A 14,167-nucleotide genomic window follows, 5' to 3' on the forward strand; every position below is an offset into this window, starting at 1 on the left:
ACTTTCATACGTGTCCAGGATTTCAGTACATGAAAAAGAAAGTTTGTATTTGACTTTGGCCGGAAACGCATTATTACGAAACTGAGTCAATCTAAATTAATTAACGTAATTGATCATAGATTAGGTACACTGAATAGAACAACCGAAAATGTTCTGATATGTGTTTAGGATGTCAAGAATAAGAAATATTTTATCTATAACTTTGTTCGAAAACGTCTAAAAGTTTAATTCAGTGTAGCCATCCTACGACCAATTCCATTAAATTCCTTAAACAGAAAATATCTCAGCAATTAGGTATTTCCAAATTGAGGGTGTGAACATGTATGCAAAGCTTGTGGATTTATTCCAGGTACATACACTATATTTCAATTAATTACATTGCAATATTCTGATGACAAAAGTGAAAATTATTTTTGTTGATGGATACTTTTGCCGCCTCCTCAACACAAAACCTGAAATGACACTGCTAAGCAAAGCTTATCATAAAGCTTAGGTAGATGAGGGTTAGATATTAGAGACCTCAGTAGAGTACTACTAACTAGATGGCATCAACATCGACATTTACTCTTGAAATATCTGAAAGAGTTCCTCTCTGTCAAAGCACCATTTTCCAGATTGTTGAAAACAAGCAAATTCTTTAAGTATTTTGTATTTGTTGCTAACGCTCGAGTCTAAAAATTTCTTCGTATAACTCTCTTCGGAAACACCTGAGGCTATACCAAAGGGTGTTAATTTTCGTGTTGGAAAACTTTATAACAATTTCTCTATCCAAAAACCAACTACTAAGCAGTAAAACATACATAGTGAATAGTTTTAATGTAGTATATTTTATTTTACACACTTAAATTACAATAAAATCAGTTCAGTCAGTCACCTGTATAACTTGGCTTTATATTTAATTACAAGGACCAAGTACATATAGTGATTAAGAATAGAAATAGGCCACTTTGTACAACCAGCACAAATGAACAACTTCAATATTTCAATATAAATAATGTCCTCATTCTCATTAGTGCTGCAAGAGTATCACTAACTGTTGGTTTTATTTGACACTGATCGATGTTCTTAGAGTCGGAGCGTTTTTTCTTTCACAGAACTTCAAAATAAGTTTGTCCCTTGGAGTCGTTAAAAACACTTTTGGGTCTAAACGAATTTCCGAAGGTGTTTCTTTGCACGTGTGAATCTCATGTCGACTCAGAATGTGAATCATATTAACCTTTATCACTATATTGGCAAACTTAATACCTGAAATAAGAATAAAGAAACAAATAGAAATTAGTTTAATGCAAAAAAAAAAAAAAAAAAAAAAACTTTATACTAAATATAGGGGTTGGTTTTGCATAATCGTTTTAAAACAATACACATGTTCAGTTACTTATTTTTTTCAACAGCTTTATACTCTTGTATCAGAATGAATGTAGCTTCTATTTTGTCTAGGCTAAGTAGGCTTTTCGTGAACTTCATTACACACACACACACACACACACACACACACATATATATATATATATATATATATATATATATATATATATATATATATATATATATATATATATATATATATTTGCATCACATATAATAGGTTGGACTTCGGGTAGTAGATTGCATCATGGGTAATAGATTGAATTTCAGTCTGATTCGTGGAACTGCCTTACGGTTCCATACTTGAGAAAACGTCAAACAGTAGAAATGCATCAACAATGTTGCCAAGCTTTGAAGATATGATGGAAGAGCTACAGAAAGCAGCACTTAAAAAACTATAACACGAATGGTAGCTGCCATTATTTTAATTTAACAATAACAATAATAGCAGCGAAAAATGAAACAACGACGACAACAAGAATAACAAAACTAAAGATGACAAAACTTAGGGGCAATCGGACAACACTTTACCCTTAGGAGATATTCTTAAGAAAGCACGAGAGACGAGACTGGCAAAATTTCATGGATGGAGGGTTGTCGACCGAAACATACATTTGCATTCTATTGGCTGGTGAAATCAGTAGAATTAGGTCAAGCTTCATGACTCATTACGTTTACTATAATCAATCGTGTAATTTTTGTAAGGATATTTTTTTATTAATAGAATTCATTGGTCATTATTAGTTTTATTAGGCTAAGAACTCTGTTTCTGTAAAAGAAATACTTATTTTGAGTTAGAAAGAGTATAAATACCCTATGATTAAGATAAGAATCCGAACTGCATTCTTAATCTTATTAGACCCTGTCTTCATACAAAATTACATGTGTTAAATGTAGTTGTGTCCGTGTTGATATTACTGTAACTCCTCTAGACAGTAAAAAAAGTAATAACGTATAAATACTTCATACTGAACAAGAGAATCAGAACTATAAGGCACGTAATTTCTTTGACGAAAATGATGAATATTATACTCTTAAAACAGCCACAAGAACTAAAATATTTCTTTATCTAATTCAATAAATTTATGCAAAGCTTTTAAATTGTGATGTTAAATATAATTAAATAAAATATCAGTTTTATAAGCTAGATACGTGGCTGGACAGTTCTCATACAATGAATTGAATTATTAATGCAGTTCGCATCAATCATACATTCGATCTTACTTAGACAATGATGGCTCACACCAAACTATGAGGGTACACAAGAAACAAGAATCATCTATTGAATACCTTTAAATGTAAAGAGAAAGATATGATGCCTGGGGTATATGAGACTCCCCCAGAATTATTAAAGATTACATTCAATTGAGGTGTAAATTTGGACAAGGGTGTAACTAGCAATTCTTCAATTTTTCAGGGGAGCAGAAAAACAAACGCCTTTATCTAATTAACCAACGAATTCACACAATATTTTTGGAGATAGGCGTCCGCTACGGAGCAGAGATATTACCTTAACACCACCTAGACACATGCAGACATGCTAAAATTTGCAGAAAATACGTATATCTCATTTTGCCGGATATAGGTCGATACGCCCTTATCCGAATTACCCCTTCAATTGATATATTGACTTCTGATTCGAAGTAATAACCAGCTAAATTCTTTAGCTGTACTGTATGCATTTTTATTTTGAAATAATTTTTAAAAACGAGAATTATGCTATTAAAAATTGTTTTTCAGTTGATAGCTATGTTCATATAAAATTAATAACATATCGTCTCTTGCAAGATTTGTAATTAGTTTGCTGAAATAATTTACTGATGTTTCTATACCAATGTAAAATTATTATTGTGTTCTTCTTACGGATATGTTATTTTTTCTCTTATATCATTTGAGATAAAATAATTAATTAGCATATTCTATAAAATTGACGATGCAATAGAGGGTTCACAGAGGAGTATAAAAACTTACATGAATCAATTGCTGAACAAGCATAAATGAGAAGGACTTGGAATAAATGAGGCGCCCAGTATCAAAAGCCGCCAAATTCATTTTTTTAAAACCTAAAGCAATTGAGTTATATATCGCTTGTTATACATTTGATCTAAAAAAATCCATGGAAACAGAATTTTGTTCAAATATTTCATACTAAAAAGTAGTTCAAATATAGTACTTTGTACGCGTGTATATGGAGCTTCAATGTATGTTTTGCGAGATTACTCGAAACTAAGCTAAATGGATGTGCCGGATTTTGATACTAGGCACCTCAAATATTGATTATAAGCTTATGCTTTGGCACATCGGATGTCACTTACTTAAATACTTTGAATTTGTGAAATAAAACAGTTTAACTTATTAACTGTAATTTTATTAATACCGTTTGTTGTTGGCGAGCTGTTGCTAAGAAACCCAATCATTATTATACTAATATTTATTAACAATCAATATTATTATTATTAATAATAGTAGTAATAGTAAGTTTCTAGGTTTTATTTTATTTCTACACAACGGCAACTCAGAAATCCAGAACTCTTCATATCTTTCGCTGCAATGCTCTATTGTTGTTACTATTAGTATAAGGAAGAAAGGCCAAATAATATTAATGATTGTAATGTGGAAGGTGATACTTTAGGTTTCGAATGTTCGGATAGATGAGTTTCTGCGTGATATAGCTCGTTGAAACTATTTTATGTAAGTTAAAGAACCTAGAATAAACATTGTGTTCTACATTTTTGACATTTTTATGTTGATAATTTCTACTGTTTAACTATTTGTTACAAGTATGCTTCGTAACAACAAAGTGAAAGTGAACAAAGAAATCATATTGAAATGTTGCACTGAGAATAAACAGATGATACGGTACTAGAAGCAAATCAAAGCATATGTACGGTGTAGCTAAATTTCAGAAAATAACTGATAGGTACACATTAGAAACTATAGCCTCGATTTGAGATTCTTATAAAATGATAGCAACAATAGTAAAAATATAAGAAAATAAGCTAACTAACCATTTCTCAGTTACATTTATGGTTGCCTCCAGAAACTTATAGTGTATTTTGGTAGGCAACCTAGCATTAAATATGAGATGTTAACAGTCTCAAGAAACGATGTGAATTAAAATTAATGCTAGAGACATTGTATTATGACTATTAAAGATTAAAGTGAGACTAATTGAGCCAATGACTAGAGAAAAGGACAAGTATGGTAACTATAGGTTTGTATAAATGGCTTTATAATTTTGTTGTAGTACAGGAATTAACTGAGTATCAGTTTCTACACTACTGTCTTTTGAGTTACTGATGCATTTTTCTGCTGTGCCAGTTATTTTCTTTTGCTATTTGTGACACATCAAGTTTCTACTGTGTTGGCAACACTGCGTTCCAGATGACAACCCTGTTCTTGGTGTATCATGTTATTTTTGTCCTTCGTGTGGTTGGTAGGTTAATATTAGTTTATTTACTTCCACTTTTTGCAACATATGCAGTCTCATCGTCATTACTGCATTTCTTTCATTTCGGCTACATTCAAAGTTTTCTTTTTGCTAGCTTCGCACCCTACAGGTCAAGACAACTTAAATTTTGGCTATATCCAGTTTTCTACATGCAAAATTAGATACCGTATGTTTGCATTTGTGTAACAACTATATGGGTGTTTACGTGTTAGGTTATCATTAGTAACAAATTTAGTACTTTAACGTAACATTTGTAAGACTTACCTGGACATATTCGAGGACCAGCACCGAATGGAAGAAACGCACGTGAAGGCCTCGTTCGCTTATTTTCTTCAGTGAACCTTTCTGGGTCAAATTTCTCTGGGTTTGGGAAGTATACAGGATCATAATGGAATCCTCTAATAGGAACATATATATGCGTTCCTTTTCTAATAACGAAGTCTGTTCCACGCACATTGTAGTCTTTGACACATTCTCGATTTGTTAATCCTATAGCTGGGTACATTCTTAGGGTCTCTGAAAGAAATATTTAATTTTTGTTTTAATATGAGTAAACAGACACATGACATGTAGAAAAGATTACATTAATGCAACACTTAATCTGGGTTTGGTACACAAGCAAATGGATTTCTGTAGCCTAGAGACCCAGCGGTGTTTGTTTAAGGTTGATTCGATGTGCGACACGTTTTGTAATAATTATAATTACTTATTCATAATGTCTTGTTAGAACAAGTAGCATTATTTCAGTGAAATATTGCAACACATAAGAGAATTATTAGAGTTTTTGCGAAACTCTAAAATTTGACTAAAGCCCGACCCCCTCAATTGTTCTTGCGGCAAGCGCGTGTGCTATAGTGTACGCAGTCTTGGATTTGATTCCCGCTAAGAAAGCACAAAACGTTATTTCACAATAATTCTCTTCATTAATCATTCATCTTCTTTAACCTATTTTACATGTATTTAGAAACATTTCTTAATGAAACTCATTCCATACCTTCAGTGACTTCTCACTGAATTCACAAATCATTAACTTACTCAATACAGCAACAAGTCTATCATATATATGATAAACGATTTGTGTTCAAAACCGCATCTGTTGAATATATATCATGAATTTCTAGAAATAGTTTACACGTATTTAGAAACATTTTTGAATGAATCTCTTTTTTATCTCTCATGAATATTCACAGAATTTTACTTCTATTTAGAAAAATCTCTTTCTAGATCTGCGGGTACTGTCCTCAGAATACACAACTCAGTGACTCATTCTATATAGGAAACATTAGTTTAACACACACATGAGAATCAATAAGCACGTCAGATCGAATAAAACAGAATCCTAGATATATTTTATTCGTATCTAGATTTATTTCTTACTGAGTCTCTTTCTATATCTCCGATTACTGTCATCAGAATACAGAATATCGCAATTTATTCTATAGAAAAATTACAGATCTATTACATATACGAAAATCAATTTGAGCTCAAAACCACATAGTATCCTGTAGATTATACTATTTTGGAATTATTTCACATGCACTTCAACCTACTTCATAACGAATTTGTTTTATCATCTCCGGTAACGCTCTTAGAACACAGAACTACAAAAATTATTTCAAAAACAGAACATCGCAATTTATTCTATAGAAAAATTACAAATCTATTACATATACGAAAATCAATTTGAGCTCAAAACCACATAGTATCCTGTAGATTATACTATCCTGGAATTATTTCACATCCACTTCAACCTACTTCATAACGAATTTGTTTTTGCATCTCCGGTAACGCTCTTAGAACCCAGAACTACAAAAATTATTCCAAAAACAAAACTTGTTCTTTTACATATGAGAAAATGAACGCGGGCGCAAAAACGCAACCCATTGCATAAATTATAGAATCCTCCTAGACATATTTTACACGTTGGAAATACTTACTAATGAATTTAAAATATTTTAGTGAATCTTTTCTCTATCTCTGGTGATCCATCTGAGAATATGGCACTCAGTGACAAAAATTATTTTTAAATACTCACTTTAATAGACATGATTTTATTTGCATACTTATTGTCAACTGCATCAAACCATATTTTAAAAATAAAGAATCCTTTAAAAGATAATTAAATTGAAAAAGGAACGAAACTTGAGAGCAAACATGAGTATAGCACAATGAAAATTAAAATTGAGAAAGAACTGTTTATTGAAATGCAATTCAAATTGAATGCTAGTCCAAAATCTGAGCGTGTTGTGATTTCAGTACTTCAGCAATGTATGATTGCGGAAGCTATGTTAAACGATTTACCTGTGCCTGGGAAATTTCAACGGTAAGCATCCATTCGCAATAGCTGTCATGTATTAGTTGGTAAATTAACAATGTTATAGTGATTTCATCGACAATTGGGAAAGAAATAATTTAATCTGTAATCCTTTGTTATCCTATGCACAGCTGTATATCTATGTCAAATTTAAACGTTAAGCAGTACTAACCAAACATGTTATTAAAACCAATATTACTTTTATAGGTTGCTGTCAAAACGGAGTTAGATAAAGGTTCGTGATCTTAAGTACCGTTAGTTTGAGAATGCTTGCTCATGCAATGGTATATTGGGCATGAAGGGTCAGAGAGTTCACATTGCTTCTCATATATTTGCTAGAATGCTATATTTTCTAAAAAATACACCATTTCATTTTGTATGATGAAGTAGGTAACCGGATACATAGGAGTTTCTAAAAGTTTTTATATTTTTTTTTATTTTTGTAAAATACATATCTAGGGTATTATGGTCTATTAAACATGTAATATTGAAAGCACATTTTTTTATATATATGTGACAGGCTGATATTGCTATGGAATACAGAATTCTGAGGGGTCTCACCAGGGATATAGAAAGATAATCTTAAGAAAGGTTTTATTACATGCAAAACATATCTAGGAATCTATGATCTATTGGAGATAATACTGCTTTAGAGAGCACACATCGTTTCCCCTATATTTCTTACGACGGTGTTTATTAGTGGAATACGTTATCTTACTCTTATCTAGGGAGTTGACTCCGACCCTCGTGTACCAAAGAAGTATGCACTAGCCATTAAATCGGAGAGGAATACATCACTAATATAAACATATAATTGTAGATGGGGTGCAATATTAGCATCTAATGTGTCTGTGTATTCTCTTTTCGTCATTGGTGAATTCAGTTTAAATGTGGCTGTAAATTTTTCAAAGTTAATTCCATCCACTTATAAATCAGATTTCAAGCTGACAGGTTTGAAAATGGATGAAATTTCTGGAAGTGTGATCTCAGTGTAAAGAATTCAGTTGAGATAACACTGATAAGACGGATATTGCAAAGTCGCAAATTGGAAGATATCCTACTTACAAAGTAAGAAGTATTGTTCAATTTTATTACGAATGAATATTTACCGGAATGTTTCATTCTACATCATTACGAAAGCATAGTGTTAATCATAACACTGCTGTTGTTTAGTGATTGTAATTATACCTAACATAAAATGGAACGTAAGATTGACATGGATGCAAATTAGTGTCTTCTTAAAAAAGTATTAGGTACTTCCGGCAGTTATGAGCATTTCTGATTTCTCTCAAATAATTTGGTTTCTTATTTTCTTGAAAGGTTTATGTTTATATTTTCTCATTTAAAAAAATCCTTCCTTTTAGAAAAGTTTTCATTCATCATCTCTTGTTTTTCGCTTTTAGAAAATTTTTCGTATTTCGTTTCCAAAAAATCATTTTTCGATATAGTGTTTTTCGAATAATGTATGACCATCCCTAAACGAAACAGAGGATCATTGTCTAAGAAAGAACTAATTCCTGAGGTGGAATGTTATAATTATGGACGGTAGTAAAACATAAACTTGCCATCAATAGGTAAGTTGAGAATTTTGGCGCATGTATGTTTCTAATCATCAGCAATTCACCTGTCAGTAATGATAATGATGATGATTTGGGTTCAACTTCCCTATGGAAACGTTTCGCTGGCAGAGCCAGGCCATGGCAAGTGAACTTCAGACTGTAATAACGTTGAAGATGTAATTTAAATTTTGTCTCTATACAATATGGATGATTATATCTATCCACCAAAAATCACTTAGTATATACATATGTAACAATGTAGATGTCTTACCTGAAAGTACCATATCTAGATATTTCAGTTCACTGACATTTTCGTAGCTGAGAACTCCTTCGTGTTTCAGTACAAATGCATCTATTTCTTGATGAAGTTTTCGTTGAACTTCTGGATTTCTAGCTAATTCCATACACAAAAACGCCATAGTTCTTGCACTAGTTTCGAAACTTCCAAGGATGAAGGAAACAGTCAATGATACATCATCGTCGTCAATCAATTCTGGAATATGAATAACGCCGGTTTAATACATGATCTACTACTAGCTTGTAGACTTAATTGGAAATATATATACATTATTCATATAATTTTTTGCATGCTTAAATTACAGACATACAGCTTATTCCCATGATTATTCGACACTTTAAATCAGTATCGTTTAGAATGTGGAAATAGGTTGTTAAAGTTCTTAAAACTCGTCATAAAATTATCCGTTTATTTTTAAAAAATCTCCACACTTAATATTAGTTCATATTCTGAAGGAAGTTAGAATGAAATTCGTGTTTGTATCATGCAGGACTGCATTACAAAACTCTCATATTTCACAAAGTAGGACTAAATCGAAATCGTTTGAAAATGTGTTACAGATGACTAAAACCAAATACGAAGCCATCAAATAATGACGCAAGAATATTATGTATTGTTTTGCAGAAACTTACAACAGATCTGCTTTAGAAATTTCCCATGTAAGAAATTACTAAAACTCAAAGAAACTGAATTAAGTAACACTCAAATGTATCGTATCTGTTCAAATACCGTTTTGCAATAAAACACAGCAAATAAAGATTGTAGTTTGTTAACCTAACACCTATCAACTTCAGTAAATCTGTGATCGAAGGTGGATATTCATGTATTTATGTAAGAATTGTAATAATGCAAAAAGGAATAATTTCTGAAAATTTGCAAAGCTGGACATATGTAATGGAATAATTACAGAGAGGATACATCATAGGATACACCATTTTAGCAAGAAGCATATTCCTTGAAACTTAGGAAGTGTTTATAAAATGTACATGATTTTGAAATTAATAATCTTTTACTGGTGCTAAAGCTACTCAAATTGTAATGTTTGTTTCACATTATCATACCAGGTTGCACGGCTTATGATCGTTTCGTTGTTTCGTGTTAAATATTCAAGCTCAGTACTGCAACACTGACGCAAATTCCGTGGGGATGAGGCAGACACGTCCCCCAATCTTGGAACTGGGAGGGATAGTTCTCCCAATAATCTGATTTGAAATGTGTTTTTTGGGGGAAAGATGTGATAATTTGTGTTCGACTGCCACAAAGGAAAGTGAGATGAATGAAACTGATCTCCCTTGCTGTATAATACAAAAGGTTCACCTAAGAAATCAGATTCATCTACCGTAATATGAACCTCATCTCCCCCTTCCCCACAGAATAAGCCTCAAATCTGCCCGCCTTCCAATGTTGAAGACAACTCTGTTTCTCTAATCCCTTACAGCATTGTTTTTCATCCTCATAAATATTTTGATATCGCTTTAAAAAAAAGTGAGAACGTTCTTATCCATCCCCCCAATGTTGAACACAGATTTGCGCCGCTGTACAGCAATATAATTTCTATAATATATATGAATTTCTACATAGTGGGCAAAAGTATATTTTGTGAAAAAGAAATATTTTATTATCGCCCCATAATTTTGTCTTTTGTCTAAAGGAGAAGGTCGATTAATAAAAGTGAAGCATTATGAACGAATCAGTGGAATGAGAATGTAGAACAACACAGGAGAACTTAAACAAGACCCACGTACACAATGCTGTACACCTGAAAGGGAAACTTCATTTGCACTTTCCTCTGTCAAATCTGTTCTTGTGATAAGTTATATTTTAATGTTGTTAAGTGATGCAGCGGCAGTAGTGAATTTTGTAAGATGGTATGTTTTATCAGTACAGTTGCGATAGATTCTTTAATGTCTAAATGGTCTATTTGAATCCAGTGGACACGTACCCCTTTCAGCTCTATAGATTCACCTCTATAGAGACATAGACGTATTACGTTATTTGCTGAGATTAGGCAGATGATTTTATAGCAGCATGCAACCTATGTTCGTGTCCTTTAAAGCTAAAAAGAGGAGTAAGTTTTAAAATAATACAAAATTGTCATGTCATATTTGTGAGTGGTTAGTTCTTTCTAAACGATAGCACCAGTGAAAAAGATATCCAATACATTGGAAAGAATATGTTTCTCTATTCCTGTCTATATGTTTCTACATGTATTAGACTAAAGTTAATTAAAACATATGTGTCGAATATGAGAGTTAACATACCTTTGTCCGGTTTATTAGGAGATGTGATTATTTCCTGTCGTGCCTTTTCTGACTCTGCCTTTTCTGTGTTATTCGTCACCAATCCATTAGATCCTTTGGTGTTGGAAGATTGCATACCTTCTCTTCCAATTCCATTTATGACCAAGTCATAGAAATCGTATCTAATAATATTGTTTCTTTTTCTCTCGTAATGGAAATTTGATACTGTTTTTCTAACAAAATTAACCAAATCATTTTCCATGAATGAAAAAGGAAGGTAGCGAAATAATGTAGGCCATTCTGCTGCGATGTAAAATCCAATTATTCGACGTACAGATGATGACTGAGCTCTTCTAGCATGCTTGAGAAATCTCTCAAAATCACCATTCGCTTTCATTCCACCACCAACTAGGAACGTCATTTCTAAAATAAACCTATTTATTATTTCATAAATATCGGCTGGTAATTCCTTCTGTGAATATTCATTTAAAGAGTTAGACAACTCATGTGCACACTGATCGATTAATCTAAAAACATTTTTAATCTTACTCAGAGCTGATATTGGTTTTAATCTTCTAGCCAATTCTTTATATTTATCACCAATTGAGAAAAATAATAAATTTTTTGAAATTGGATCATCTGGTCGCATTGCTCTATCTGGAAAGTATTCATAATCCCTTTCCAAAGTGTCTTTGACCAAATCCGGGTCACAAATCAGTATTGTAGGGTTAAGTCCAAGGAACATTCCACCAAACGCTTTGTCACGGAGTTTTACATACATATCAGCCATATATTCACCTGGACTGGTACGTAAAGTTAAAAGTCTTACTGCATTTCCAAACAATGGGATTGGTTCGATGTATGGCATTCCTCGTTTCTTGAAATATTTATGGTGTTTTGTTAACCATTTATATAGAAGGTAGATCACAGCAACAATCGCAACTGCTTGAAACATCCTAATTTCTGTTGAAAATCGTATCTGTATCTGTAAGAAAGTATAACAATTTATTACATTAGAAAAAAAAGACAAAATAACATAGCAATAAATAATTTTATAAAATTGAATTATAAGAGAAAAGCAAGTAGTAGTTTGATTTAGTTATCTCCTTGTTGTTAGTATCTATCACATCAGTGCCTATCTTCTGGTTTCCAAATTCAACAGTTAGTTGTGATTTTTTATAGTTAAGGCAGGTAATCCTGGCCTCGATTTCCAATGAGATACTTGCCTTGGATAAAGACCCGGGTAGTTCTTTTTACTCTATTTTAAATAGCAGTTCTCGTGTCATATAGCATCAATTTTGAAAACAAATATTAAACTCAGATCGATCTAATTCAATTTAATGATTAGTCTTTTTTTTTAACACATTCACAGTACACGAACGTCACGGCTTAAGCATGGCCCTCCCAAGTTTACATCATCTGTCCCCATATTCCGGTTTCCCTCCAGAATATAAGTTAACCCCTCTTTTGTTTAGATGCAAGGGAACATGACAGTAAATCGAGTATGTAGTTTCAGTTTCAATAATAATGATAATAAATATTTCTTAAAAGACATGTTTTCTTTTAAGAAAGTAACAAGCAAAATAAATTGCACGATCATGTTACGAATATTTCTGTTTTCAAGAAATTTACTTTTATATATATATATAAACAGAATTCTATTTAAGTATGACTAAAAAAATTGCGAGCGTTATCATTCACTTATATTATAAACTGATTTATGAGAAAGCGATCCCTATGCTGATTCGTTCACTAGTGCATAAATATAATTTTGTTAGAAGTAAGTTTCTTGAAAACAGAATTATATTTTTACTTTTTATATACGGCTTATTTTATTGTTTTACTTTTGGTGCGGTTTGTTTTATTTTTTATTTTTGTAAAACAGAGAATTTTAAAATATTTACCCTCCGTGGTCATACTTGTTTTTGTGACACGGAAGTCACACTGGGGTCCTATGGAACCCAGAAACTTTTTTGTCTTAGTTAATGTTTTAAATATATTTTTTGCATTTTCTTTTGTTTTTACTATTCTGTTATAGACGCTGCGTACCAGCCATAACAACAGGCAGTGTTGCCAATTGAATTTACGTGGATGAGAAAGATTTCAAAACATAACAGGAAAAAATCAGAGCTAAAAGTAATTTCTCTGGGGTCTGTCAGACCCCAGTGTGACCACGGAGGATTTATTTTATTATATTTTGTAATATTTTTATTATATTTAACAATTAAAACAAATATATATATATATAAAATATATATATAAAATATATATATTTTCTCCCCAAAATATCAATGAACAAACAGTTATGAAATTCAGATAAAGAAGATACCTCGCCTCAAAATTCCGCCAATTAATTAAGAAGATTCCCAAATGAAGAACAGAAGTTACATCGTACAGAATTCTGCACTTGATCAGGGTTAGTTTCGATAGATTTATGATCTTTCCTTACTGAGGGTCCCTTATCTGAAACCGAAATTCGATACAAAGGATATTGTGAATATCACACCTTCGTTACTTTGGTAACAAATATGAAATTGCCGCAGTCGCTAAATTGATTCTATAACCCAGTCTTTTTCGAAGGCGAGATATAGTAGTGAGGAACGGCATATACTCTGAGAGTTGATTTGGCTTGACGGTTTGTGCACCCGCCAACTGCATCGGAGTCGAGGACCATCAATGTATTCACATGCTGTGGGAAATATTTCTACCCAAGTTCCTTCCCCAACATCCATCACTCGTATCATTAATCATATCCCCCTGCAGTTGCGATCTCAATACTTTTCCTACTCTCAAATCGCCGATACTTAAAGAGCCGTAGATAATACAATATCAAGAACCACTACATTATAATTCGAACCTAGAATCTCCCGTACCTATCTCAGGACGGAGGCTGAATTACCAAATAATGGACATACATATGTCATCATGTTCCACTTCATA

At 32.3% G+C, this 14,167-nt stretch overlaps 1 protein-coding gene across 1 annotated transcript; it reads right to left on the bottom strand.

Moving 5' to 3' along the window:
• Positions 1-1,042: 1,042 nt before the first annotated feature.
• On the bottom strand, positions 1,043-11,363 carry LOC145667784 (cytochrome P450 3A19-like). The gene is made up of 4 exons (XM_081735222.1): positions 11,249-11,363; positions 8,961-9,182; positions 5,081-5,332; positions 1,043-1,245 (listed from the first exon to the last, which is right to left on the bottom strand). The coding sequence occupies exons 1-4, from the start codon at positions 11,361-11,363 to the stop codon at positions 1,043-1,045; spliced, it is 792 nt and encodes a 263-aa protein (XP_081591348.1).
• Between the last annotated feature and the right edge of the window lie 2,804 nt (positions 11,364-14,167).

This window comes from Thermobia domestica, chromosome 13 (genome assembly GCF_964235325.1).
Source record: "Thermobia domestica chromosome 13, izTheDome1.hap1.1, whole genome shotgun sequence".
Lineage (NCBI taxonomy): Eukaryota > Metazoa > Arthropoda > Insecta > Zygentoma > Lepismatidae > Thermobia > Thermobia domestica.